Below are 27,999 nucleotides of genomic sequence, written 5' to 3'. Positions count from 1 at the left end.
ACCCATCCAACCTGGCCTTGGACAATTCCAGGGATCCAGGACCAACCACAGCTTCTCTGTGCCACCCTCCTAGGAAAGAATTCCTTCCCAATATCGCATCCAAACCTCCTCTCTTTCAGTTTGAAGCCACTCCCCCTTGTCCTGTCACCCCAGAGCATTGCAGAAATTTTCTTGCTGGTTCAGTTCATGCAGAGGGAGGTCACAATGAGGTCACCCCAGGTCTCTTCTGCAGAAAAAAAGCTGAATAATCCTCGTTTTCTTATCATCCTGGAGCCTCCTCTGGCCTCCCTGCCACAGCTCCACGTACCTCCCGTGGTGGGGTGGCACTGCGGAAAAGGTGACAGGGATGTGCTGGGACACCGAGGCAGATTCGGGCTCATTTTGGGGGAATTTGGGGAATTTTTCAGGAATTTTTCAGGAATTTTTCAGGAATTGGCGAAGGAACCGCTGAGCGCAGAGAGCCGTGCGCCCTCTCCCGGCCGGCCCGGGAAGTGCAGCCAGCGCGCTCCTCCACCCCCGAGAAAAGCAAATTAAAGCAAAATTAAACAATTTTTGCAAATTTAAGTAAACTTTAGCAAAATTTGGCATCGATTTACCTCCCTCTCTGCGGCTTCATGTCCTTCCACCGCTCATGTTCGTCCTGCTTCATCCAAGACGTGTAAAGAACACAGCAAAGCTCATCAGGCAGGGGCAGTGCATTCTCCTTACTCCAAAATGCTTTACAAACATTCACACTTTTACTTCGAAACCTGGAGGAATTGGACAATCTGAGCACTGAGATGAGACCCAACCACTTAAGAAATGTGGCCTCCCTGTGCTGAATAACATCCAAACATTCTCCTGGCTGTCTTTCTTCACATAGGATCCAAACTGGTCTCAATTCTGGTGAATAAATGTGAGACATAATAATCCAAAAGGGCCAGATTATTTTTCTAGGATGATCTTTAGGAACCAGCACAATGCTCACTCATTCTCCCCCCTCATCTGTGGCTGTTGTGACACACCAGGAGCACACGTGACAGTCCCAGCCCTCAGGTATGTTCCTCTCGGGACATGCCAGGTCTTGCAAGGTACGGAGCAGGATTTGGTTTTGGAAAGAAATTCAGCCCGGGTTCACATCTGGGCTCTGTTCCCAGGACCTTTTCAGCACAGCCAAGTGACAAAACACAAATTTTGTCCTGACAAGTGACCCCAGCTAACAAGGAGGATTCCAGCTGTCCAACCACCTCCTGTTGGCTCATGAGAAACAAGAGATTTGTCTTTTATACAGCGCTCCTCATCCTTGCTTTGTAAAGGGCCAAAAAAAGCCCTGCAGCTGACAGACTTAATGGAATTTTGGCCACAGAACTTTAACTTCAGATTTGCCCTTTGAACTTGGCAGCTCCTCACAGGTGGCTTGCCAGCAGCAATTCCGCTGTCGATCCCGAGCCACAGAAGCGTCCACAGAGACTTTCCCAGCTCAGCTCCCTGGCCTCGGAGCACATCCTTCAGCGGGCAGATGGGTCGGGACAAACACCCCGTGAGCAGCAGCGTTACCCGGTGCTTTGTTGCCAAACATTTCCCTCATTTGCATTTCTAACGTTCCTCCCCAGGCAAAGCCGTCTCGGTTTACGGAAGGCAAATGCAAAAAGTGCCCAAATGACCCAGATAAACGTCCTGAATCACAAAGCATTGCTAAAAAGCACACGGTGGTTGCTCTCATGGATCTGTGAATTGTGGGATGCACATCCCTGGGTTAGAGATCTCGGTGCCCAGTTCAAACCTGCAAAAGGGTGAAATGTGCTGGGTGTCACATTTTGCAGCCCTGATGGCATGTGAGACATCCCTGGAAGGCATTTCCCCATCTCCAAGGCCACTTCCCATCTCAAATCCCCCAAATTCCAGGCTGAGCAGTCCAGCTGGATGTCAAATATTCTCACATTTCCTCTCCATCACCCTGCTCTGGCTCTGTCCCAGAACAGAGGGGAGGATCTCAGTGCTGGTATCACACAGCACAGGTTCCCTGCACACAGCCAGCTCACCCCTGCTTTGCTCACACTCTCAGAGGTAGGGAAATGTTGATATTCCAGGCCAAAACGCAGCTCTGAGTGCATCAAGGAGCAGAAACTGAACACGAAACCTTTCCAGATCCACTCCAACACCTTGCGCAACGTCCCAGGGTCAAACAATTCCGTGGGAAAAGAACAACACACACAAACTGTGGAGTGGGGGCAGCTTGAGGAGGTCTGGGACTCCAATTCCCGTGAACTTGATTTGAATATGGATTATTCCTGCTTTTATTGAGGTAATCCATGATGTCTTGTGGATTTTCCCCTCTGCTAACAGCTTTTATCTGTGGTTTGATAAAGTTGATTGATTATCTCCAGCCACACGTCATATCCCTGACCACAACTTGAGTCATTCTCTGCTGGCACCACACAGTATCTCCAATGGATTTCAAGTTTATGGATTACACAGAATTCAAGACTATGACAGCAAAGATTAAAGGTTATAATATTAAAGACCAAATGTTGTTGATCAGCAATTTAGATGTTAAATTCTGTGGTGGCACCACACAGTATCTCCAATTTGAATTTTATGGATTACATAGAATTCAAGACTATGAGAGCAAAGATTAAATGTTATCGTATTAAAGACCAAATGCTGTTGATCAGCACGTTTAGATGTTGAATTCTTTAGTGGCGCCACACACAGTATCTCCAATGGATTTAAAGTTTATGGATTACATAGAATTCAAGACTATAACAGTAAAGATTATTATATTAAAGACCAAATGCTGTTGATCAGCACATTTAGGTGGATGACAGCAAAGTTTTCCCCAAATAACATTAAACTACAGATGACCATTCCCCGTGTTTCACTCAGCTTTTCATCAGTTCAGCCTCAGAGGTGAAGAAGCAGCTTCGCTCCCAAGTGATGAGACCAGCCAGGCACCAGAAGTGTCACAAATGTCATTATCACTCCTACCTGGAAGCTGGTAACTGGTGCAAGAACTGCTCAGGTAAGTGCCCTGCTGGACAAGCACCAGGAAGTTCATTCACTTCTCCCCGCTCAGCATGAGGGTGGAAAACACACGAAATACAAGGCAAGGATTCAGAGTGAAGTCCAAGCTGTGTAGCTTCAGAGAGCACCACTCCACCAAATCCCTGCAAATAAGGCAGGAATTCAACTTGGAGGGGCCTCAGGCAAGGAGAGCATCACCTGGGCAGGTGAGACAGAATGTGCAGAGCCCTCCTTCAGCCCAGGATCCAGGGGAGCCTGGAGCTGGAAAGTCTCTGGAGGAAACTCCTTGCTTCCAGCAAGATGAATAAGACACCTGTTCCCTACTTGTGAGCAAACACTACAAAGGAATAATTAGAACCTATCTGACCTGAAACCCACATGCCCATTACTGTGGTATTTTTCCACCTACTCCAGGTGAAACAGAAGATGGGCTGGACCTGGAAGGGGAGGGGTGGAGTGGCAGCCCAAGATGCTGATTTATAAAGCTGCAGCAAGCAGAGCTCTTTCTCCACAGCCTTGGGACAGGGAGCTGGTCCTGCCTGGAGGATGCCGAGGTGGGAGCAGCATTCCAGCTAACACCTGCTGGAACAGGACAGGGACCCAGCACCTCGGGGAGATTCTGCACTCCAGCACTGCTCTGAGCCACCACAGACCCCAGCTGGGCTTGGGCTTTGCATCCAGAGATTTTTGGCTTTTGATCCAGAGGCTTTGGCTTGGCTGCTTCCCTCCATCAGGAAAGGAATAAACTCACCAAGATGCTCAAGGTGGGTACAATGCCCAAGGAACTGCCCCTTGTGCTTCTTCCTAAGTTTTATTTTGTGGATCTATACTATAAGTGCAGGCTAAGTGAAAAATTGAATTAATACCAGACATGAACAGTTTGCATTCTTGGGAAGAATTCTTGGACTGGCTGAACCAAAAATCTGAGATTTTATGAAACTCTGAAGGTTAAAGGTCAACATAGGTCATGCTTACAAGTGAACAGTAGATTTTACTGACTTCAGAAAATTTCTTTATTTTTCTCTTCTATCTGCTAAGTTTTCCCAGCAGAGAGCTGTTGCTTTTCCTGGTTTCTGTGCTCTACAGGGATTTGAAAAGCTGAACAGATTTTTTGGGCTGGAGAGTTAAAGAGAGAAGAAGGAGGAGGAGGAGGAGGAAGGTGAAGAGAAAAAAATCCCAATAGATAAAACAGATAATGAATCTTCAGCATGGCAGAAAAAAATTCATAACTTATAACAGGCATGCCCTGTCTCTGGGATGTGCATCCCCAAGCAAAATCAAGTGTTTAGGAATAATATTTCAGTCTTTTAAGTGCTCAAACTGCTCAGCAGCTCTTTGTTTTCCCCTTCATCAAGAGACAACATCAAGATTTAAACACTCCTTTGGTTACAGGACAGCTGAGGATAAGATGACAGATTTGAGTTCAGAATAGTATTAAAAAACAAGATACCCCAATTATTATTGTTTTTCTTGCTGTTTCCATTATTTGAGCTTTCTTTATGCTATGGAGAGCTCTTCCCTCATTGCCGAGATCTCTCAGGAAGCCAAGCACTGGCTTTGTGCTTTGTCCCACCAGGGAACATCCAAGGGGGCTCTCCTGAACTTCTGGGGTTTAACCCATAAGGAAACCTCTGGAATGGGGTCACCCATGGCTCTCCCAAGGCCTGGCATGTCATTTCCAGGATAATTTGGGAGCTGGAACGTTATCATTAATCAGTGGCACGGGAGGGAAGTTTGCCCTGCACACTGCAGAGTTAACCCAGGGCTTGGAAACAGCACAACCCCCGAGTTATCACTGAAAGCAAAACATTCCCTGAGGTGCAGCAGCCTCCCTGGGTCAACAGCCCAATATTCCACTGCCAAAAAGAAGGGAATTGTTGGCTAAATCCCTGCCAGGTCTGAGCTCTGTGAGGGCAGAAACAGAGCAGCTCCTCCTTGGCATTCAGTCTGGTGTTTACCTCCATTCTTCACCTGAATTCAGTGCAAATATCTATTGCTAAGTATTAATTATAGTTAAAATTTCAATCTTGAAGTTATGGATCTGAAAAGCTCCAGGAACAAGTAATTTCTCAATGGATAATTTTCCCCTCCCTTTTCCTTTCATGAATATTTTGCTTTTCCACCGATCTCTTCTTGGAGCTGATAAATAAGTGAATAATTTTCACTGCTGAGGTACTGAGCAATATTCTCCTACACTTGTTTTAGACCATGAGCTGCAGGAAGTGTTGTACATTCCTAAAGCAATCCCTGTAATTTGCACCTGATAAAGTCCTGATCCCAATCACAGTAACACAAACTGGATGGATCTCTGGATAAGACAGGAAAAAACACCTTAAGCAGCCAGGAGAAAGTGACAGCAGAAATTTATAAGTTGTCTAAAAAAGTAGAGCTGCAAAATTTTGACTTTTTTTGTGGTCTTTTACAGAGAAGGTCTGATGTTTACTCTGTTGAGATCTATGGGACAAAAGATCTGCAAAAAACAGAGATCGAAGATGAAGAGGAGAAGCACAAAGACCAAAAAGGCAACAAGAAGAAAAAGAAGGCAGAAGATCTGAAGAAAGAACTGGACCTGGTGAGTGTTGCTGAGCCTCCATTACACATTCCATGAAATCCAGGGAGTGTCCTGCACTGAAAATCCTGGCACAGGGAAGGATTTGCTTCCTCACCCTCCTGGAGTGTGCCAGTGAAACCCTGTGCAAGATTAATACTAAAATGAGAGGATAATTAAGCCACCAGTGGTACAGAACATTATCTGCCCAAAAAGGAGCCATTCCCCAGATGGAATCACTGCCATCAGCATTTCAACTTGTACAGCCAGCCAGGAGTCAGAGGAGAGGCAGAACCACAGAATTGTTCTCCAGAGATTCCAGAGCATGTCTCAGCTTTAAACTCAGGGGTTTTTACCCAAACCAACTGCTCTGGCCTTCAAGAAATCCGTGTTTTCCTCCTGGCTCTCCACTGACCTGCTGGCTGCTCTTGGAAATGTTGCTTCCTCTCCACACATTCCAGTTTCCCAATCTGGAACATGAGGGTAATTATGCTGACCTCTTTTTGGGATTGCTGTGAGAGCAGCTCACAGGAGAGGCCATTTACAGGCTGGATGGCATTTAAAAGCTCAAGGAACAGCAAAATTAGATATTGAATCCATGGTTCTCTCACCCATTCACCCAGCAGGTTTCCAAGATCTGCTCAGCAGCAGGTAAATATTTCTGTCTGTGTTGTCTTTGCCACCGGGGCTGTAACTCCACTCCCGAGTTTCTAAAGAGAAACCAAAGCACAGACAGGGGAATTGACTCACCCAAGTACCCATGAATCACTCTGAGAAAACAATTGGGAGATCTCTCAAATTCTTGGCTTCTAAATCCCGGTTCAGCACAAGATATAATTAGGCCAACGATACCACAGAGGTGTCACTGCAGGCCAAGGACAAGAGCTTTGAGATTTCCCTCTCCCACACCCTTTTTACCCATGCTTAGAACCTGTTGTCCCTTTCCACCAGACTGAGGAGGATAATTCACATTCCCTACCCTGGCAATCGAGGGCAGAGGTTGCTGTCACACACACTCTGAGCCCTGCAGCGTGCAGACAGAAATGATTTATCCAAAAGAAGCAGGAACACGAGCACACCACCCTGTTCTTGTGACAGATTTGCTGGAGGAGGGACCTATTTACAAAAGCACTCTGCAAATCAAAAGGAAAAAAATTCTCATCTTCCAGTGGGAGATATTTTGCTTATCAATGTGCAGATTTGTCTAATTCATGAAAGTGGGGTGTCATACAAGCAACTTCATCCACGTTCCCAGATTCAGGTAGTTTGGGAATAAAAATTCCAGCAGTCTGATGCTCTGCTCATTGTAATTTTCTGTCTCTCTTGGGATGCAGGATGACCACAGGCTCAGCACCTCGGAGCTGGAGATGAAGTATGGTACCAGCATTGACAAAGTAAGTGCATAGGGCTTCCTAAGGAACTGCCTCAGTCATTTTCCTCTGGCCTCCCCAGAGCTCCCAGGAGCAGGAATTTCATTGTTAGATGTGTGTGGGTGCCTGCATTGATGCTCCCAGTAAAGCCTAAGCCATCAAGCCAACGAGCACTGCCCTGGATTTAAAGTGGAGTTTCTCTCGAGGCTGAAGAAAGATGAGCTACTGCTTTGAAATCAAAAATGGCACCTCAGGGTTTTTTGCACCAGCACCTCATTTTTTCTAAAGCTGTTATCTGATCTTTTGATTTTGCCACAATTCACTTTTCACCGTGACAGTTCATAGCCAAAGACTGCATGGATTGAGCTGATTTTGAAGGAAAATCTAAATTTGAGAAACTACACCCAAGTCCCTTTGACACCTTACATTTGAATATCAAAGCACTCAATGTGGCCAGAGCCCAGACAAGAATTTCAAGAACCTCCTGAGCTGCAAACACCTTGTGGAAATGAAAAAATAATAGCAAAAGGATGTCAGTTTTCCCCTGGCTTTCCAAACACTTAGTCCAGCTATATTGGATTGAAAACCAGCAGAATGGAAATTCCTGAAGGATGTGGCCCCAGATTCAGTGCTCCAGAAGAAATAAGAAATGGCTGTTTCTCCACAGCAGATAATTAATAGCAGCCACTCTGAAATCAGGAGGTTTGGAAATCAGAGTTGCAGCTGGCTTGTGACACAAACAACCCTGAAAGAAACAGCAGCATGGGCATTTTGTTCTGAGCTGGGGCAAAAATCTGTTTGTGATTTTATTGTAAACGTGTGAAAAAACAACAGCACAGGCATTTTATTCTGGGGTAAAAATCTGTTTGTGATTTCACTGTGAACATATAAGAAAACAGCAGCACAAGCATTTTGCTGTGAGCTGGGGTGAAAATCTATTTGTGATTTCATTGTGAACATGTGAAAAAGCAACAGCACAAGTATTTTGTTCTGAGCTGGGGTAAAAATCTCTTTGTGATTTCACTTTTAATGTGTGAAAAAACAGCAGCACAAGCATTTTGGTCTGGGGGTAAAAATCTGTGATTTCATTGTGATCATGTGAAAAAACAGCAGCACAACCACTCTGCTCTGAGCTGGGGTAAAAATCTCTTTGTGATTTTATTTAGAATGTGTGAAAAAAAAAGCAGCATGGGCATGTTGCTCTGAGTTGGGGTAAAAATCTCTTTGTGATTTCACTGTAAACATGTCCCCTCCTTCCGCAGGGTCTCTCAAGTGCAAGAGCAGCAGAGATTTTGGCTCGGGACGGCCCCAACGCGCTCACTCCTCCCAAATCCACCCCAGAAATTGTCAAGTTCCTCAAGCAGATGATCGGGGGCTTCTCCATCCTCCTGTGGATCGGGGCCGGCTTCTCCTGGATCTCCTTTGGCATCCAGCTGGCTCAGGGCGTGGATTCAGCCTTTGACAACGTGAGTGGATGGGCGCCCACCCCGCCAGCGCTGGGTGGTTTCAGTGCTCCGCAGTTACTCAGTAACTACAAGGAGGCCTCTTGTTCTCACCAGGCTCTCCCGCTGCCAAACACTTCTGATAAAAGCTCAAACATTGCCACACCATGCGCCTAAAGAGTGCCTGGGCAAAGGTCTGAGAGCCACTGGGCATAATTACAATTCTTGAGAATTCTGAGAGCAGTAAAAATGTCTGAAGACTTTAGACTCTGACTTCAACCAGAGACTAAAGAGTGTCTCAATAATTCCCCTTTTTGAGTTCTACTCTGCTATTTTTTAAAATATTTTTACACTGTAATCAGGATTGTGTCAGTTTAGGGAAGGATTTTAGATCATTAAAACAATTAAAACCTTTTTTTATACACACACAAAAAAAAGCTTCAATTGATCACTTGCAGACCAACACCTGAAAGTTCTTTTCTTAACCCGTCTTTAACCTGGCCGCAAGCTCATTTTAAAGCAGCACAGAACTGATTCATTCTAACAGAGGGATTATGAAAACTTGTTTTAAATTAATCAAATTATATCTTTTATTGTTCAGCTCTACCTCGGAGTAGTCCTGGCCCTGGTCGTCATCCTCACTGGCATCTTTGCTTATTATCAAGAAGCCAAAAGCACAAACATCATGGCCAGCTTCAGCAAGATGATCCCACAGGTGAGAACCACCAGTGCCTTTCAAATGAGGCCAAAATTCATCCCAATAATGCATGAGGGAAGCCCAGCAAGCTCAACTTGAATTTATCTCTTGGGAAATGACCCAGATAAATGTCCTGAATCACAAAGCATTGCTAAAAAGCACACGGTGGTTGCTTTCACAGATCTGTGAATTGTGGGATGCACATCCTTGGGTTAGAGATCTCAGTGCCCAGTTCAAACCTGTGGAAGGGAGAAATGTGCTGCGTGTCACATTTTGCAGCCCTGATGGCATGTGAGACATCCCTGGAAGGCATTTCCCCATCTCCAAGGCCACTTCCCATCTCAAATCCCCCAAATTCCAGGCTGAGCAGTCCAGCTGGATGTCAGATATTCTCTCATTTCCTGTCTGTGACCCTGCTCTGGCTCTGTCCCAGAACAGAGGGGAGGATCTCAGTGTAGAGGGTGGCACAAAGCTAATTTTTGTCCCATTTTTGTCCCATTTCTGTCTTCCAGCAAGCTCTTGTCCTCAGGGATGCCGAGAAGAAGGAGCTGCCAGCAGACCAGCTGGTGGTTGGGGACATTGTGGAGATCAAGGGTGGGGACAGGATCCCTGCAGACATTCGCCTCATCTTCACTCAGGGCTGCAAGGTAAATAGGGCTTGGAAGAGCAAAGGAAAGGGGAAAAACAGAATTTGGAGTGATTTATTACATAGGAGTAATTTGTACACAACCAATATGGGTAATTGGAGCTGTGACTCGACCAAATTAATGAAGGCAGAGAGCAGAAGCCTGAATGGGATGTTGAGCTCCTCTAGGACTGACTCCTCCCTCTCTGAACATCCAAGGAGTCCATGCCATGTTCTGCCTCTGCTCTTTGCCAGGACAGGGCAGATGCACCAATAAAACCTGAGAGTTTCTACTGGAGGCAGATCCTCAAAATTTGGATGTTTTCTCAGGCTTCTGCTCAAAGTCCCACTGACAGACACACATCATTGGCTGACCTGAATTCCCACAGAAATAGGCTCTGTCAGGGACAGCAGCAGCTCAGAGAAGAGGCACTGAGAGGTGTTGATGTCACTGATTGGATGGATATATGGATATATGGATATATGGATATATGGATGTATGGATATATGGATGTATGGATATATGGATGTATGGATAAATGGATATATGGATATATGGATGTATGGATGTATGGATATATGGATGTATGGATGTATGGATATATGGATGTATGGATATATGGATATATGAATATATAGATATGTGGATATATGGATGTATGGATATATGGATATATGGATATATGGATGTATGGATGTATGGATGTATGGATGTATGGATATATGGATGTATGGATATATGGATATATGGATATATGGATACCTGGATATATGGATGTATGGATATATGGATATATGGATATATGGATGTATGGATATATGGATATATGGATGTATGGATATATGGATGTATGGATATATGGATACATGGATATATGGATGTATGGATATATGGATATATGGATATATGGATAAATGGATAAATGGATATGTGGGTATATGGATATATGGATACATGGATATATGGATATATGGATATATGGATACATGGATATATGGATATATGGATATATGGATATATGGATATATGGATATATGGATATGGATGAAGCTGCCACCTCACCTCCCAGGCTGGACACCTCTGTGTACTGCTGACTTTAATCTGGGCATGTCTCCTTTTCATTAAAGGTGGACAATTCTTCACTCACAGGGGAGTCAGAGCCACAGTCCCGCTCCTGTGAGTTCACCCACGAGAACCCCCTGGAGACCAGGAACATTGCCTTCTACTCCACCACCTGTGTGGAAGGTGAGCTGATCCTGAAACTCATCATGGAAATCCCATTTCTTCTTCTTTATCTGTTTCTCCACTGGCTCCAGCCATGTTTATTATCCTGTGCGCACACCTTTACATCCTTTTATCTTTATTTCTAGTTAATCTTTCACCTCCCTTCAGCAACTTCAGGGGAACTGAATGTTTCTAATTTTTATTACATATCATCTTACAGAGAGAAGAGACCCAAAAAAGGCACCTGCACAGGTGCTGTTTAGTCCTGCTAACTCATTTGAGTAATTCTGCTTTGAGGAACTTGAGAGAGGTTTAATTGCCCGCATGAATTTTGACCAGAGCAGATTAAAGAGTGACCTTGGGGGTGGTCACACTTGGCATTTGTTCCAACACGCAGCGTGGTTATGGCTGCACCAATCAATGGATTTGAACTGACAGTGGTTTCCTCACAATTTTCCCATCAACACCTGTTGGAATGTCAGCCTGCAGCTTCCTCAGAGTGTTTGTGTGCCCTGGAGGTGACAGTTTTTTGTCCCTGCAGGCACTGCCACCGGCATTGTCATCAACACCGGGGACCGCACCATCATTGGCCGCATCGCCTCCCTGGCCTCGGGCGTGGGCAACGAGAAGACGCCCATCGCCATCGAGATCGAGCACTTCGTGTACCTGGTGGCAGGGGTGGCCATCTCCATCGGGGTCCTCTTCTTCATCATCTCCGTTTCCATGCGCTACAAGATCCTGGACTCCATCATCTTCCTCATCGGCATCATTGTGGCGAACGTGCCCGAGGGGCTGCTGGCCACGGTGACGGTGAGTCTGCGCTGGGCTTCTCCAGCTCTGGGCTGGCTTGGCTTTGGGGAGGGATGGGGGTTATTATTCCAAGGATAAATCCTTCATTTGGTAATTCTGGTGTAACTGAGTCATTCATCTCAAAGCCAGCTGGGGTTTAAGTTCAAGTGCTGCTCTGCCTCGATGGCTGCTGAGTACAATGACGTAACTCATTTCCCCACCACCCGCTCCCACTTGGAAGTGGGGACATTGTACCCTGAAAGTCACATGAAAACTCCACTTATTACCAATTGTCCAGCACTAAAATCCCTCCCTGCCTGAGGAGCAGCACACACTGCTGGCTCCAAAGTGTGACCGTGTTCACAGGGATCTTAGGATGAGGGAAGAGATGAGGATCTGACTCCATGTTTCAGAAGGCTTGATTTATTATTTTATAATATATATTACATTAAAGCTATACTAAAAGAATAGAAGAAAGGATTTCATCAGAAGGCTGGCTAAGAATAGAATAGGAAAGAATGATAACAAAGGTTTGTGGCTCGGGTCTGTGTCTGAACCAGCTGGGCTGTGATTGGCCATTAATTAGAAACAACCACATGAGACCAATCCCAGATGCACCTGTTGCATTCCACAGCAGCAGATAACCATTGTTTGCATTTTGTCCCTGAGGCCTGTCAGCTTCTCAGGAGGAAAAAATCCTAAGGAAAGGATTTTTCATAAAAGATGTCTGCAACACCAAAGCACCCCAGCAGCAAACAATGAAGGGAATCATTGCAGGATCCATGGAGCTGGTGATCAGCGGCTCCCTGCCCTTTTCATGTTCCTCCACCTCAAACAGCCTCTGATAGGACATTATTATTTCTATCAGCAGGAAGTAGGTTCCTATCAGCAGCAAATCTACCTGTGCTAGTTACAACCAAACTTCAGATTCTAAATTAAAAAAGAGAGGGAAAAAAAAAACCAAAAACACTGCAGTCAACAAAAATGAAAAATTAAAAATATTCTCTTACAAACCCCACAAAAGATATACCAGGAGAATGCAATCTCGTTACACCTGTGTGTAGCCACACCTTGGTGACAGCTGGGCCCCTTCCCTCCTGCCAGGTGAGCCTGTCCCTCACGGCCAAGCGCATGGCCAAGAAGAACTGCTTGGTGAAGAACCTGGAGGCCGTGGAAACCCTGGGCTCCACCTCCATCATCTGCTCCGACAAGACAGGAACACTCACCCAGAACAGGATGACTGTTGCCCACCTCTGGTTTGACAACCAGATCTACTCAGCCGACACCAGTGAAGATCAAACAAGTAAATGGGAAAATGGGGGTGTGGGAAGGATCCATCCCAGGATGCTCCTTTTTTGTGGCTAAATCAGACATTTCTTCCTTCTACACGTGGAAATTCCTCCTTAGCCATGTGACATGTGAAAAAAAATAATTAATGTTGAATTCCACTCACAGGAAGTAAACCTGAAGGAGGTTCTACTCCAGAACCTATTGCCAAGAGTACATTTAGTAGGAAATTAAACAAACATCATCCAAACCCCTTTGCCAGCACTGCTGGAGGGAAAATTTATATGATTTTTTTTCCATAAAACAAGCTGTCAAAACAATAATTTTTGTCTGCAAATAGGTCAGTTCTGTTTTTTCACCATCAAGATTTTACTTGTGTCATGCAGCGTGCTAAAAGATGTAATGTGTGTTTTGCTTCTCTCAGCCCAGCCCTTTGATCAAAGTTCCCCCACATGGACAGCGTTATCAAAAATTGTCACTCTCTGCAACCGGGCGGAATTCCGGCCAGGACAGGAAAATCTCCCCATCATGAAGGTACCTCTGACTTCACATCAGCTTGTTCCCCTTCCTCTGAAAAAACAATTTTCTCTGTTTGGCTTTAACAATCTTCATTTTACCAGTAAGCTCCTACTGACAGTGGTTTTACTGCTGTTCACTCATATAAAAAATGTAACACAGGATAAAAAAATCGCACAGCCAAGAGCATAGAAATGCAAATTATTCTGAATCAGAGGAGAACCACAATCCCAACTCCTGGCCCTGCACAGGACAGCCCCAAAAGTCCCTGTGCATTGTCCAAACCCAACTGTGCCTGCCAGGAAAAGGGCAAGACAAGTAGCAGGAACAGTAATTACTGCACTGTTAATTTATTATAGCAAAGGTAAACATGCCTTAATTGATGTCTTTCCACATGACTGCTTGAAGGTAGTAAATTCTACTGACTGGGCTACCAGGACAAACCTGCTGTTTACTCATCAACACCATCTTCAAATTAATTTGGGTTTGTGCCTCAGCTCACCTGTAGTGCCCTGAGTGTGACCCCAAATCTGCTTTACAGTTTGCTGTGGCTCAGTTCCAACTCCAAGAGCAAAGCAGACACCCCCAAATTCTATTTTAATATTTTTTTTTCCAGGATAACTTGAACATAAAAATGGAAATTCCTTGTCGCTGAAGTGTGCAGAATGCCATGGAATTGTGGAAATGTAAAAGTAAAATGTTTTCTTCCTTTGTGCCCACAGAGGGTCGTGGTTGGAGATGCCTCTGAGACAGCTCTGCTGAAATTCTCTGAGGTCATTCTGGGGGACGTGATGAGCATTAGAGCACAGAACAGGAAAGTGGCTGAAATCCCTTTCAACTCCACCAACAAATTCCAGGTGTGTTTCATTTTTTTTGGAAATCATGGCAGATTGCTTCTATCACTGGGCCTGATGCAGCAATGAGTGACCTGGAAGCCTTAATGGGGTAATTCAAGTTATAATAAATACAGCTCATTCCACTTGATGGGATTCATGATTTCTTCATGGAAAAGAACATTAATCCCATGGGAAACCAGAAGGAAATGAGGACAATTTGAGCTCTTCCAACCCCTCTCCTGTTTGTGGCACAGCTCTCCATCCACGAGACTGACGACCCCCAGGACAAACGCTTCCTGCTGGTGATGAAAGGGGCCCCAGAGAGGATTTTGGAGAGGTGCAGCACCATCATGATCAACGGCAAGGAGGAGCCTCTGGACAGCGAGAAGGCAGAAGCTTTCCAGACAGCCTACATGGAGCTGGGGGGCATGGGGGAGAGAGTGCTGGGTGAGTGCCTGGGAAAACAGGGTGAAACATGAAAATGGGGTAAAATTCAGCTGTAAAACCTGCGAAATGGGGTTTAAAGTCTTGGCACATCCAGCATGCCTGGAAAAATGGTTTAATGCTGGAGTTCCATGGGCAAGAGCAAAGCCTCTCCTCTTTCTCCCACATTTTCCTACCCATCTCACCAACCTAAATACCTTTTCAGGTTTCTGCCACTTGTACCTGCCTGAGAATGAGTTTCCAGAGTCCTTCCAGTTTGACACAGATTCCATGAACTTCCCAACCTCCAACCTGTGCTTTGTGGGGCTCCTGTCCATGATTGACCCACCCCGTTCCACGGTGCCCGACGCCGTCTCCAAGTGCCGCAGTGCTGGCATCAAGGTGAGGATTTTACAGAGAAAAACACAGTGGGTTCACTGCAGAAAGACCCATTATGATTATTTTAGGTATTATTTAAAGTATTTAAAATTTAAGATCTTCTGCCACATCGTCACTAATTATCTTTCTAGCAACAGCTACTAAAAATCTTAACCTTAGTTAAGACCATTGTATAATTTCAATTTAGAAAATCCCTAGAGACAAAACATTTTCATTTAAGTGGGAATCAGACTATAGGAACTGCACAAACCCCTCAAACCTGGAAATCCAAATTTGCAAAAGCTCAGATACTCTCTTATCAGATTCATTTCTAGAATGCAGAACCCACACCAGCTGGAATTACTTGCTTGTAAACAGAGTAAGGTGATTGATAGAAACAATTCTAGAGAAGGCATCAGGACACTGCTTTGAACATTTACCCAGAGGAATCACCAATCTTAACACTGTTCAAGTGGAACCTGAAGCAGTAATTCCCCTAATTTCACTCCCTGGGACCCACAAGTAAACTTTCAGCCCTAAGCAGAAGTGAAATCTATCTAAATCAAGGAAAATCTTATTTGGAATTACAGATCTCAGACAAGACTAATCCCAAACTCCAACCCTGATGAAATTTTCTGTAGCCTGAAGATCTGGCAATTTTTCTTTGAGAAAAGCAAGAAAAGGCTGTGCCTTATCTGTCAGGACACCTCAGTCACAAGGATCCATTTTAAGATGCAGTATCCTAACAAACCCTCCCCACTGAATGTACCTAATATAGATCCTTATATAAGGGCTCCTTTATTCTGCATTATTCTAATCTGGCTGCCTGTGACGAGTTCTTCCTCCAGAGCCCTGATAAAGCAGCCTCAGGAAGAGAGGCAGAGCCCAGATGTTGGTACAGAGCTGGGCAATTACCGCCCCTAATCTCCCTCTGCTGTGTACACAGCGCTGCTCTGATCCCAAAGTGCTTCCTGCTCCCCAAAACCGGACATTGTCCCTTATCTCCCCCCACCTTTGGCCATTTGGCACTCACTTGTCCCTTGCTCAGGTCATTATGGTCACTGGCGACCATCCCATCACGGCCAAGGCCATCGCCAAGAGCGTGGGCATCATTTCGGCCACCAGCGAGACCGTGGAGGACATTGCCAAGCGCCTCAACATCCCTGTGGAGCAGGTCAACAGGAGGTGAGAGCCAGCAGAGCCTGGGCAGCCCCCAGGGCTTCATTTCCCTGCTCCCTCCATGGTGCTTTTATTCTACATCCCCGCTGCTTTCTGCTTTTTTTATGACACATTCCCACTCTCGAGTCATCTCCACCTAAATGTGTCCACGCGGTGGTTTTCATCTCTGCTGCCCGAGAAGAAAATCTGGGGAATTATTCTTTGCACATCATGTGGAAGTCACTGTCACTGCCTGTTTGACTAAACACACACACACAGAGCAAAATTCAGCATCACACGACCCAGTTTGGACCATCAGCCCAAATTCCTCCTTCACCCCTTAAATGGGGAAAAAATAGCATCACAAGGGAAGGATAAAAGCTCTTTGCAGAAGTGATGTCTTCCTCTGCTCCTCCCAGTGAGAGGCCTCTTTAAAATGCATTTTCTGAAGCTTCAATGAGACCCCTCTGTATCCAGAAGTGACTGTGATCCACTCTGGATTTCTGCAGTGCCTTTCACTCAACTCCTGCTGATTACCAACAAACGCCTCCGCAATTAAATCAATTTGCCGCTTTCCCGCCATCCAGCTGCATGCCCATCCCACCCTTCTAACCCAAAAATCCACCCTGCCCTGCCTGTGGCTCTTGCAGGGAAGCCACGGCAGCCGTGGTGAACGGGATGGAGCTGAAGGACATGAGCTCGGAGCAGCTGGACGCGATCCTGCGCGAGCACGCCGAGATCGTCTTCGCGCGCACCTCGCCCCAGCAGAAGCTGATCATCGTGGAGGGCTGTCAGAGGCAGGTGAGGCAGGCCTGGCAAAGGTCACACACACACACAGAGCAAGGTTTGGAGGCTGGGAGCCAATTCCCAGTGCTCTCCAAGCTCTGTTTATAGTCCTTTCCCTGTGCCAGAACGTTATCTAACAGATTGCCATGAAAGCTGCCTGGACTCAATCCAAACCGCTCAAATTCCCGCTGCAGACACAGCTCCCCGTGACAAAATGAGCTTTCCCTGGGTTTGGAGCTGTAGCCAGAGCATGGATTGTCCCTGGCACTCTGAGAAGCACAAAAAGCCTCCTGTGCCCTGGCTGGGAAGGAGAATTCCCTCGGAAATTCTTTAAACCCAGATAAAAGCAATGCTGCTGCCACATCCTCTCCTCTTATCTCTTGTGGCTGCTCAGAGCCATGTCCTGCTGCCCACAGGAACGTTTGGGAGTGGAACTGGTTTGTGGCAGTGCTGGGTGAGCAGGTGAACTCACAGGTCTTTTCCAGCCTAGATTATTTGTGATTCTGAGGTATGAACCCCACAGAATGCCAGAGCGTGATTTATGTACCACCAGCTCTTATCTGTGTTACTTCCCAGGGCTGTAATGTACCACCAGCTCTTATCTGTGTTACTTCCCAGGGCTGTAAATCAGGCAGCAGGATTTGAAGAGAGTTTGTCCCATCCATGGGTAATATTATGTAAAACAGCCTGGAGTGCAGCCAGCACAGGAGGAAAAAAAAAAAAAATTACAGAGCTCTGTAAAAGATGAAACTTGCCATCAAAAGACTCTCCAGTAAAAAATGACATCTTCCAAGTAGATTTTGTGAATTAAAGCCGCACTTGTGCTGTGCCTGGACTTTGTAGAGAAGATGTGGCATAAGATATTATTTTATTTTTGTAGTCGTGCCAGCACTGAGCTCCCCAGTCAGCATTTTATTAGCTCTTTGGGTTTAAGCCTGGAGGGCTCTCCAGGGAGTTAAAAAAAAAAAGAGATAAAACTTTTCAATTTGATGTGGTTTTCATTTTTTGAATGGTCTCCGCTAGGCACACGGTGGGTAAACGTGTTCTGCACTGCTCAGACTCCCACACTCCTGGCAGATTTGGCTCTTTAGGGATGAAAAGGAACACCCTCCCCCAGCCACACTCCAGCTATGTTTAGCACTTAGAGCTTATAAGCCTTTCTGTACATGGCATTATTTATAGGTAGTGACACTGTGCTCAATCCCCCTAGGGACAGGAAATTCAGCATTTTATTAATCAGTTTGCCTGGCTTTGTCCCCACTCTGAGCACCCTGCCTTGAACCGAGACAGAAACTTCTGCACCAGCCAGAGCAGAGCCTGGAGCTGCAGGAGATGTTCAGGGAGATAACAAAGAAGCTGAGCTGGATAATCAGAGTTTTCCATCTTTTGGATTAGTGGAGAATTCCAGCACAGACTGAGGATGGCCAGAAGCTGCTGGGATAGGATGAGGACAGGCTCTAACTCGACAGTTACATAATTTATGAATCAGATGAAGCCTGGCTGTTTCTGTAGCACTTCATTAAAAAATCCAGGACATTTTGTGTTAATCAAACCTCCCCCAGATGTCAGAGGTGAGCCTGGCTCTGCTCAGACAGGGAAGGACCACGCACACATAGAGCAGATATCCAAATCTTAAATCCTCTTTATACCAAACTATCAGACTAATTGCATTTGAAATGCATCTAATTGAGATATCTACTCTTTAGGAAGCAGTGAATCACATCCCTGAATTTTCCAGGTCTCTACTGTAAAGGGAACCACACAAAACTCTGGGCTTGCTCTCCCAACCCTGCCCACCACCCTCCTGACCCCTGGCTGTGTTTGATGTGGGTACAGAGAGGATTCAGAATTTCCTATCAGCATTTTTCTGTTAGAAATGTAAAGATTGATGCTGGCAGTATCCACCCTCTCCTCCCAAAGCCACATCTGGATGCTTTTGTGTGTTCCAGGGAGCTGTGGTTGCCGTGACTGGAGATGGAGTCAACGACTCCCCTGCCCTAAAAAAAGCAGATATTGGGATTGCTATGGGCATTGCTGGCTCTGATGCAGCCAAAAACGCAGCTGATATGGTCCTGCTGGATGATAACTTTGCTTCCATTGTCACAGGAGTGGAGGAAGGTAAAGATTATGTTGTTTTCCACTTTCTGAGCTGGAAACAGCCGGCAGGGCCTCCTGATCTTCCTCTCTTCTCTTTCTGGAATTGTGGATTTGATATTTGGGAAAGCTGGGAATTAAATCCATTTCTACACGTGACAATCAGAGAATAAGGAAATAATCTTCCTCCTCACACATAATAAAAATTTGCTGTCTCTGTTTGATTAGGCTTCAGATAAAAGCATTTCCTGACCTGTCCCAATGCAGTCTGAAGCCTCACAAAGATAGAAATTATTTTCTCCACCTTTTCCCTCTGTTATTTTCCCACACATCACCTGCACTGTGCTTCACCTAAGACAGGAGCACTCATCACACTCTTCTTTCACTTGTGGTTTCCATCACAACCACAGCATTTTGGGGAATGAGGCTTTTCCCCTCAAACTGCCTCATCAAAAGAAATGTTTTATTACACTTGAGTTTTTAGAAGCCTTTAAGGGAGGGGAGCTTAAAAAACCCAACAAAACCAAATTACAAAACGCATGATGAAACACATGAGGGAAGCAGAAATAAGCAGTAAATGTTTCTGCCTCATTTAGTTAAATTGAACTTTTTTTCCTGATAGAAATTCCCTTAGACAGAAGAATTTTCTGTTCCCCCAGGCCGCCTGATCTTTGACAACCTGAAGAAAACCATTGCCTACACCCTGACCAAAAACATTGCTGAGCTCTGCCCCTTCCTCATCTACATCATCGCCAGCATCCCAATGCCCATTGGCACCATCACCATCCTCTTCATCGACCTGGGCACGGACATTGTGAGTTGGCAGCTCCAAAGTCATTTATTTCCTGCTGGAATATCCTGCCAGGGACAGGGCCTGGGGGTGGAGGCACATCCTGAACAGGGGATTTATCCTACAGATGAGAAAGGCAGCGAAAAAAGGGATTAAAAGCAGCCAGGTAGAGAGAAAAAAGAGTAGAAAACAACAATAACCTGCAGGAAGGGAGCAGGAAGCAAAGACATCTGGTGCAGGCTAGAATCAGCAGTGAACAATTATGTATAAAAATGAAATAAAATAATAAATATAATATAATATAATATAATATAATATAATATAATATAATATAATATAATATAATATAATATAATATAATTAAAATATAAGAACAATAATATATGATATATAATATATAATATAGTATATATAATATATACTATATACAATATATACTATATAATAGATACTATATACTATATACTATATACTATATACTATATACTATATACTATATACTATATACTATATACTATATACTATATTATAGTATATATAATATAGACTATATACAATATATACTATATAATAGATACAATATACAATATACAATATACAATATACAATATACTATATACTATATTATATATTATATATTATATATTATATATTATATATTATATATTATCTTGTGTTTTAACCAAGACATCAGAGGGATTTCTGCACCTACACCTCACATTCCATCCAGCCCAGCCCAAGGGACCTGGATGACCCTTTAATTTTAAATTAATGTTCAATTATTGTTAACCTCCTCTAGATTTTGTATTGATCACCAGATCCATGCATATTTCAGATTTTCCCCAAACCCTTTACAATTAATAGGAATTAATTAATAAGAATGAATTAATTATTAGGGATCCACACAGATCTTCCTCTCTGTTCTGCCAACATTCAGCAGAACCACTTGGGAACTACAAATTGCTTCTAAACCCCCAAAAATCAGGCAAAAATTGCCCCCCAGCCCCTGAGGGTTTGTTTCTCTTGCAGATCCCCTCGGTGGCTCTGGCTTATGAGAAAGCTGAGAGTGACATCATGAACAGGAGACCCCGGAACAAGAGGAGGGACCGGCTGGTGAACCAGCAGCTGGCTGTCTACTCCTACCTGCAGATCGGTGGGTTGGCCTCCAAACTCTCTCTCTTTTGTGTCAGCAAAGCAAGATCAAGCTCATTAATTTTAAAAAATGTAAATTTAAGAGGTGAAACTCAACCCCTCCCTCTTCAAACCCCTGTGTACTCCTGCTGTGTACTCCTACCGTAGGTTGGTGGGTTGGCCTTCCAAACTCTCTCTCTTCTGTCGGCAAAGCAAGATCAAGCTGATTCATTTAAAAAATATATAAATTTACTTGTACTTGCAGGTTGGTGGGTTGGCCTCCCAGACTCTCTCTCTTGTGTCAGCAAAGCAAGATCAAGCTGATTCATTTTTAAAAAAATATAAATTTACTCCTACCTGCAGATTGGTGGGTTGGCCTCCCAGACTCTCTCTCTTCTGTCAGCAAAGCAAGATCAAGCTGATTAATTTAAAAAATATAAATTTGGGAGATGAAACTCAACCCCTCCCTCTGCAAACCCAACAGCTCCCTCCTGTTGCTCATTATTCAGCAATTAAATGAGGTTTTAACTACAGAGTGCAAGAAATTCCCAGCACCAAAACTCTCAAACTACCTCTAGCACGTTTCATGCATCCAGCGCTCCTTAATTTCGGTTTTTCATCATTGCTGCCCCTTTGTTTCTGCAGGAATCATGCAGTCGGTGGGGGCTTTTGTCACCTATTTCACGGTCTACGCTGAGCAGGGGTTCCTGCCCTCCACGCTGCTGGGAGTGAGGGTGAACTGGGAGAACAATGCCATCAACGACTTTGAGGATTCCTACGGACAGCAATGGGTAAAGCAGCCCTGGAAATTCCCTTTACAATTAATAGGAATGAACTGATAGGAATTAATTATTAGGAATTAATTTTTAATAGGAATTAATTATTGCTAGGTATTAATTATTAATAGGAATTAATTATGAGGAATCCACACAGAAAATTCCACCCTGAAAATTCCCTGTCCACCTGCTTGCTTAAAAATTCCCCCAAAAGAAAGGGATAGGGAATGCAAATGAGGTTTAATGGAAATAGAATTGGTTTTCATCTCACGCTCCTGCAGGGGAGACTCTTTAGGGCTCCCTGCCACACAGCTCCTTCATTCAGCCTCTGCTCTTTCATTCATTCTTCAACAATTTGCCACCTTCTCACTCACAGCCTCTCCAGGTGCACCTTCCTCTCTGGATGTTTAAACCCCTCTGGATGTTTAAAATCTGGATGTCTCAATATCTGGATGTTTAAATCCCTCAAAATCAATGCTCACCATCCCTCTAAATCAGTCCTCACCATCCTCTCCCAGCCCCATGCACTTTCCTCTCTGGTCTGGATGTTTAAACCCCTCAAAATCCATCCTTGCCCTCCTCTCTCAGCTCCTTGCACCTTCCTCTCTGGTCTGGGTGGTTAAACCCCCCCAAAATCAATCCTCATCATCCTCTCACAGCCCCTGCAGGTGCATCTTCCTCTCTGGTCTGGGTGGTTAAACCCCTCAAAATCAATCCTCACCATCCCTCACAATCCATCCTCACCATGCTCTCCCAGCCCCTCTGCCAAGCTCTCTGCAGCCTCCCCCTCTCCCTGTGCAGAATCACAAGGCACAGCAGGCATTGATAAATCCACACAAACACTCCTCACCCCCAGCTCATGCTGCAGCCTCGTGACTCAGCTCTGGAATAAAGCTGGGCCCAAATCTGAGCATTTAAATCTGGAGGAGCCCTGCATTCACACCATGAAATCTCTCATGGGGGTTGGCAGCAGCCTGGGGAAGGTGGGAGGGTGTGAATTAAAATGGTTTTGGTGTTTCTTTGGCTCTGTAGACCCACTACCAGCGCATATACCTGCAGTGGACTGGCTACACAGCCTTCTTTGTCAGCATCACCATCCAGCAGGTGGCTGATCTGATCATCAGGAAAACTCGCAGGAATTCCATTTTCCGCCAGGGCCTCTTCAGGTGAGTTTAGCAGACGCACAATCCCACGATGGTTTGGGTTGGAAGAGACCTTAAACTCATCTCATCCCACCTTCCACCATCCCAGGCTGCTCCAGCCTGGCCTTGGGCACTGCCAGGGATCAGGGGCAGCCACAGCTGCTCTGGGCACCTGTGCCAGGGCCTCACTGGGAAGAATTTCCCTCTGAGGGAAGGATTTTTCTCCTATCTAATCTAAACCTGCAGTTCAAGTCAGCCTCCTGCTCCCTTCAGAAGCAGGTGAGCTCAGTGATTTGGCCCTCTCGTTTTCAGTCTTTGCACAAAGATTAAGCCTGGCCTTGAACAATCACAAATCTCAGGCAAATATTTTATTACACCTCCCCTCAGCCTCGTTTCTGCTTCAGGGTAGGGATTTTCTTTAAAGACATTGTGCTGGTTATTCTAAAAATGCACCAGCTTAAAACCAACTTTCCATTCATTAAAATGTTTACTAGAGAAAAGAAAGGGAGTTTCTCTTCCAGATTACTTTCTGAACTCCTTATCAAGAGATAGCAAGTCTGGACTTCCCTGAGATAACTCGAGGCTCTGGGAAGGGAGATACCAGCTGGCCAAACTCCTGCAGACAGTGCTGGCCGCCCTCTGCAAACCTCCAACCCCAGGAGAATTCCAAATATCAGCTGGGCCAGAGGCCAGCAGCAGAGCTGGCATTGCCTCCCGGGCTTTCTGATAGCAGAGCAATTTATTTTCCATCCTTTATCTGCAGCCTACACCTATGTGTGTGCTTCCTCCTTGCATTAACACCTGAGTCACCCTGAGCACGTTCCCGGAGCAGCAGCAGCCTTGAGGAAGTGCTGCTGGGTGTCTCCCACAGCTGGATTTGGGCTGGGAATGCTGCCAGGACAGGCAGGAGCACCTGGGGCACAGGACAGAGCCCAGCCCTGTGCCTGCAGAGCTCACCTGGAGCAGGAGTGCAGGGATCCAGAAGGGTCCTGCTGGCACACAGGGGGTTAACTCTGGGGTTAGTTTAACCCTCTCACAGGGGGCTAACTCAGCTCTGTCACAGAGGGTTAACTCAACCCTCTCACAGGGGTTTAACTCTAGGGTTAAACTCACAGGGGGTTTAACTCTGGGGTTAATTTAACTCTCACAGAGGGCTAACTGGGGTTTGTTTAACTCTTTCACAGGGGGTTAACTCTGGGGTTAAATCAATCCTTTCACAGGGGTTTAACTCAGCTCTGTCACAGGGTGTTAACTCTGGGGTTAGTTTAACTCTCTCACAGTGGGTTAATATCACAACTAACACCAGAGTTAAACAGGGGTTTAACTCTGGAGTTAATTCAGCTCTCTCACAGAGGGTTAACTCTGGGGTTAATTTAACCCTTTTACAGGGGGTTAAATCTGAGATTAATTTAACCCTCTCATAGGAGTTTAACTCTGAGGTTAGTTTAACCCTCTCACAGAGCGTTAACTGGGGTTTATTTAACTCACAGGGGTTAACTCTGGAGTTAATTTAACTCTCTCAAAGAGGGTTAACTCAACTCTCTCACTGGGGTTTAACTAGTGTTAATTTGACCCTCTCACAGGGGTTTAACTCTAGGGTTAGTTTAACTCTTTCATAGAGGGTTAACTGAAGTTTATTTAACTCTCTCAAAATGGTTTAACTCTGGGGTTAATTTAACCCTCTCACAGGGGTTTAACTAAACTCTCTCACAGGGGTTTAACTCTGAGGTTAACCCTCTCACAGGGGGTTAACTCTGGGGTTAATTTAACCCTCTCACAGGGGGTTAACTCTATCACAGGGGTTTAACTTTGGGGTTTATTTAACTCTTACAGAAGGTTAACTCTGGGTTTAATTAAACCCTCTCACAGGGGGTTAACTCGGGGTTTAACTCAACTCTTTCACAGGGATTTAACTCTGGGATTAACCCTCTCACAGAGGGTTGACTCTGGAGTTAACCCTCTCACAGGGGTTTAACTCTGGGGTTAGTTTAACCCTCTCATAGAAGGTTAACTCAACTCTCTCACTGGGGGTTAACTCTGGATCAGCTCTCTCATAGGGGTTTAACTCTGGGGTTAATTTAACACTCACAGGGGGTTAACTCTGGAGTTGATTTAATTCTCTCACTGGGGGTTAACTCAGTTCTCTTACAGAGGGTTAACTCTTCCTCTCTGTTTTTCCTGCAGGAACAAAGTCATCTGGGTGGGGATATTTTCCCAGATAGGAATTGCTTTGATTCTCACCTATGGCCTTGGACATGTTACAGCCCTGAACTTCACTCCACTCAGGTGAGCTCTGAGCTTCCCCTGCCCTCCTTGTGGGCACAGAACAGAATCCTGCACCACTGCAGGAGAAATATTTTTAAAAATTCATTATATTAATCTCTGTTTCTTGGCCAAAAAGGCCATTACTGCCATAATTTCCATGTTCTCCTACTGGATTTCCTACTGAGGATCCAAAAAGCCACCTGTGCAAAACCAACATTTAAATATTTCTTCCAGCATCTCCAAGGTTTTGATGAGCACATCCAGCATTTAACTTTTCTTTTAAATAAATCAGTCAGATGATTTATTGCTGTGATAACACCAGGCAAAATTTCCTTCTGAATAGGACCTGGAATTAATTAATCCAGGAAGCATTTAAGACTGGGAGGCTTTACATGCTCATGATCTATTTGGGAGATTAATTAGGAGAAAGGAAGAGGTCCAAGGAGGGGCAGATTTGTTTTGGTGACATTGAAGAGCACAGAGACCCCAGAACTGGAGCTGAGCTGTTCTCAGGTGTTTCTGAGGGAGATTTTTGTCCTCACTCTCAGGTTCCAGTACTGGTTTGTGGCTGTGCCTTTTGCTATCCTGATTTGGGTCTACGATGAAATCCGGAAGCTGATCATCAGGAGACACCCAGGAAGTGAGTGCACTCCTCTAATTTTAATTAAATATTTTCATTTCATGTGTCCTTTCCCACCCTTTCACTCCCACCCCCACCTCAGCTGCCACTCGCAGGTGAATGCTGAAAATTGAACAATTTTTATCCAATGATCACTTTGCCTTTTTGAGGAAAACACCCCAATTTTTTATTATTATTTCTAATATTATAGAATATATAATTATATAATTATATATAACTATATATAATATAATTATAATATATAGTAAAATTATAATATATACTATATATACTGTATACTATATACTATATATTTACTTAGATATAAATTTATTTTTTACATATATAATACATAAAAATTTATTTAAATTCACATAAATAATACATTTATATTATTTATTATTATATTTATATATTTATATAATTATATATTTATATAATTATATAATTATATATTATATAATTATATATTATAATTATCATTACAATATATACAATAAATTATAAAAATGTATTATATATAATTATATATTTATTTATTATAATATATATAATAAATTATATTAAATAAATATATTTATTTAATATAAATATATAAAATGCATTTATTATATAAAATAAATATATGTTTATATATAAATTATATAATTATACATAATTATGTAATTATAATTATTTTTAATATTATTTTTAATTTTTTAAATTTTTATTTTTAATATTATCCCTCTCATTCTCCTGCAGGTTGGTGGGACAAGAACATGTATTACTGAAGACTCTGACACAGGAGAGCTCCTTCCCCACCCGGCCCAGCCTCTGCTGCTTTCAAGTCCTGTCTGTGCAATATCGAGCATGGATCCACCCCGTGCTGGGGTGCAGAGATTTCATGGATTCAATGAAGAAAAAAGGACTTTAGAGGCTGAGCAATTACCTCCCACTGTACTGTAAAGCCTAGAAATTGAAATGCTACCTATTTTTGTAACTACTACGATTTTCCCTCGTTCAAAGATGGAGTTGGAGAGAACTCTGAGAGGAAAGCAGTCCAAAGACAGGAATTCCCCACGATCCAAGGCATTAATTTGCACTGAAGGAGTTGTTTGTTGATTTTTGTGCTGGTAGAACTGAATTCCAAGTGAGGGCACACCTAGATCTGTTTTACCTTGCCACGGGTAATTGTGCTGTATAGGAATAATTTGATAATAAAATATTTTTTTTTCCAGAAAAAAATGTGGGTTTTTTTTTTTTTTTTTTTTTTTTTTTTGTTCTCTGTCTTATTTATTTTTTTTAAATTAAAGATTGAGAGAATCTGAGTGGAATGGGGTCACAGAGGAAAGAATTGCAGCCCTGCTTTTGTTACCCAATTAACAGACCAAACACTTCACCCATTCTGATAAAAGTGTCTTGAAAATCAAGCCTTTGTTGTACTTTCTGAGTCCCCCAATGAAGGAAGGAAATGATGAATCTGACTCCATGTTCTTAAAAAGCTAATTTATTATTTTATGATTTATATTATATTAAAGAATACTATACTGAACTATACTAAAGAATAGAGACAGGATACAGACAGAAGGCTAAAAAATACTAAAGAAAAACTCATAACACAGCTGGGCTGTGATTGGCCAATAAGTCAAAATAATTCACATTAAACCAATCAAACAATCACCTGTTGAATAAACAATCTCCAAACACATTCCAAAGCAGCAAAACACAGGAGAACCAAATCAGATAATTGTTGTTTTCCTTTTTCTCTGAGGCTTCTCAGTTTCCCAGGAGAGACATCCTGGGCAAAGGGATTTTTCCAGAAAATATGAATGTGACAAAGCCACAACCAGATTGGAACACTTTGAAACCCCAAATTCAGTTCTCACTTCCCAAAGGTGCCAATTTCCAGGGCAAAATAGAACTTTACCTGTATTTAGAATTCATTAGTTTACAGGTAAAGTTCTTTTCAAAAGGTCACTTCAGCACGAACCAGCAGGTACCACTCCTTGTTTAAACAAATTATTTCCTAATTTTAAAGCAAAATAACCCCAAAAATTATGTTGTTTTTTCACTTTTAAATACAAGGTTGGACAAGTTTTGCAAAAGAAATGGGGCAGAAG

General features: G+C 43.8%; 1 protein-coding gene across 1 annotated transcript; it reads left to right on the top strand.

The window, feature by feature from the left end:
* Window positions 1–3,529: 3,529 nt before the first annotated feature.
* On the top strand, window positions 3,530–27,124 carry LOC132083517 (potassium-transporting ATPase alpha chain 2-like). The gene is made up of 23 exons (XM_059488220.1): window positions 3,530–3,767; window positions 5,429–5,575; window positions 6,886–6,945; window positions 8,184–8,387; window positions 8,965–9,078; window positions 9,573–9,707; window positions 10,814–10,931; window positions 11,452–11,720; window positions 12,804–13,002; window positions 13,411–13,520; window positions 14,225–14,359; window positions 14,593–14,785; window positions 14,988–15,163; window positions 16,188–16,324; window positions 16,948–17,098; window positions 19,033–19,201; window positions 19,837–19,991; window positions 20,997–21,120; window positions 21,744–21,889; window positions 22,907–23,040; window positions 25,201–25,302; window positions 25,830–25,921; window positions 26,642–27,124. Exons 1-23 carry the CDS (start codon window positions 3,759–3,761, stop codon window positions 26,668–26,670), a joined length of 3,108 nt encoding a protein of 1,035 aa, XP_059344203.1. The 5' UTR covers window positions 3,530–3,758; the 3' UTR covers window positions 26,671–27,124.
* Window positions 27,125–27,999: the final 875 nt, after the last annotated feature.

This window comes from Ammospiza nelsoni, chromosome 24 (genome assembly GCF_027579445.1).
Source record: "Ammospiza nelsoni isolate bAmmNel1 chromosome 24, bAmmNel1.pri, whole genome shotgun sequence".
Classification (NCBI taxonomy): domain Eukaryota; kingdom Metazoa; phylum Chordata; class Aves; order Passeriformes; family Passerellidae; genus Ammospiza; species Ammospiza nelsoni.
Note: the sequence above shows the minus strand (reverse complement) of the source record. Positions and strands in the feature narration are given on the sequence as shown.

Coding starts and splice junctions, on each gene's coding strand:
- LOC132083517 (XM_059488220.1), top strand. Junction 13,003..13,410: donor CACCAGTGAAGATCAAACAA/GTAAATGGGAAA, acceptor TGCTTCTCTCAG/CCCAGCCCTTTGATCAAAGT. Junction 14,786..14,987: donor CATGGGGGAGAGAGTGCTGG/GTGAGTGCCTGG, acceptor ATACCTTTTCAG/GTTTCTGCCACTTGTACCTG.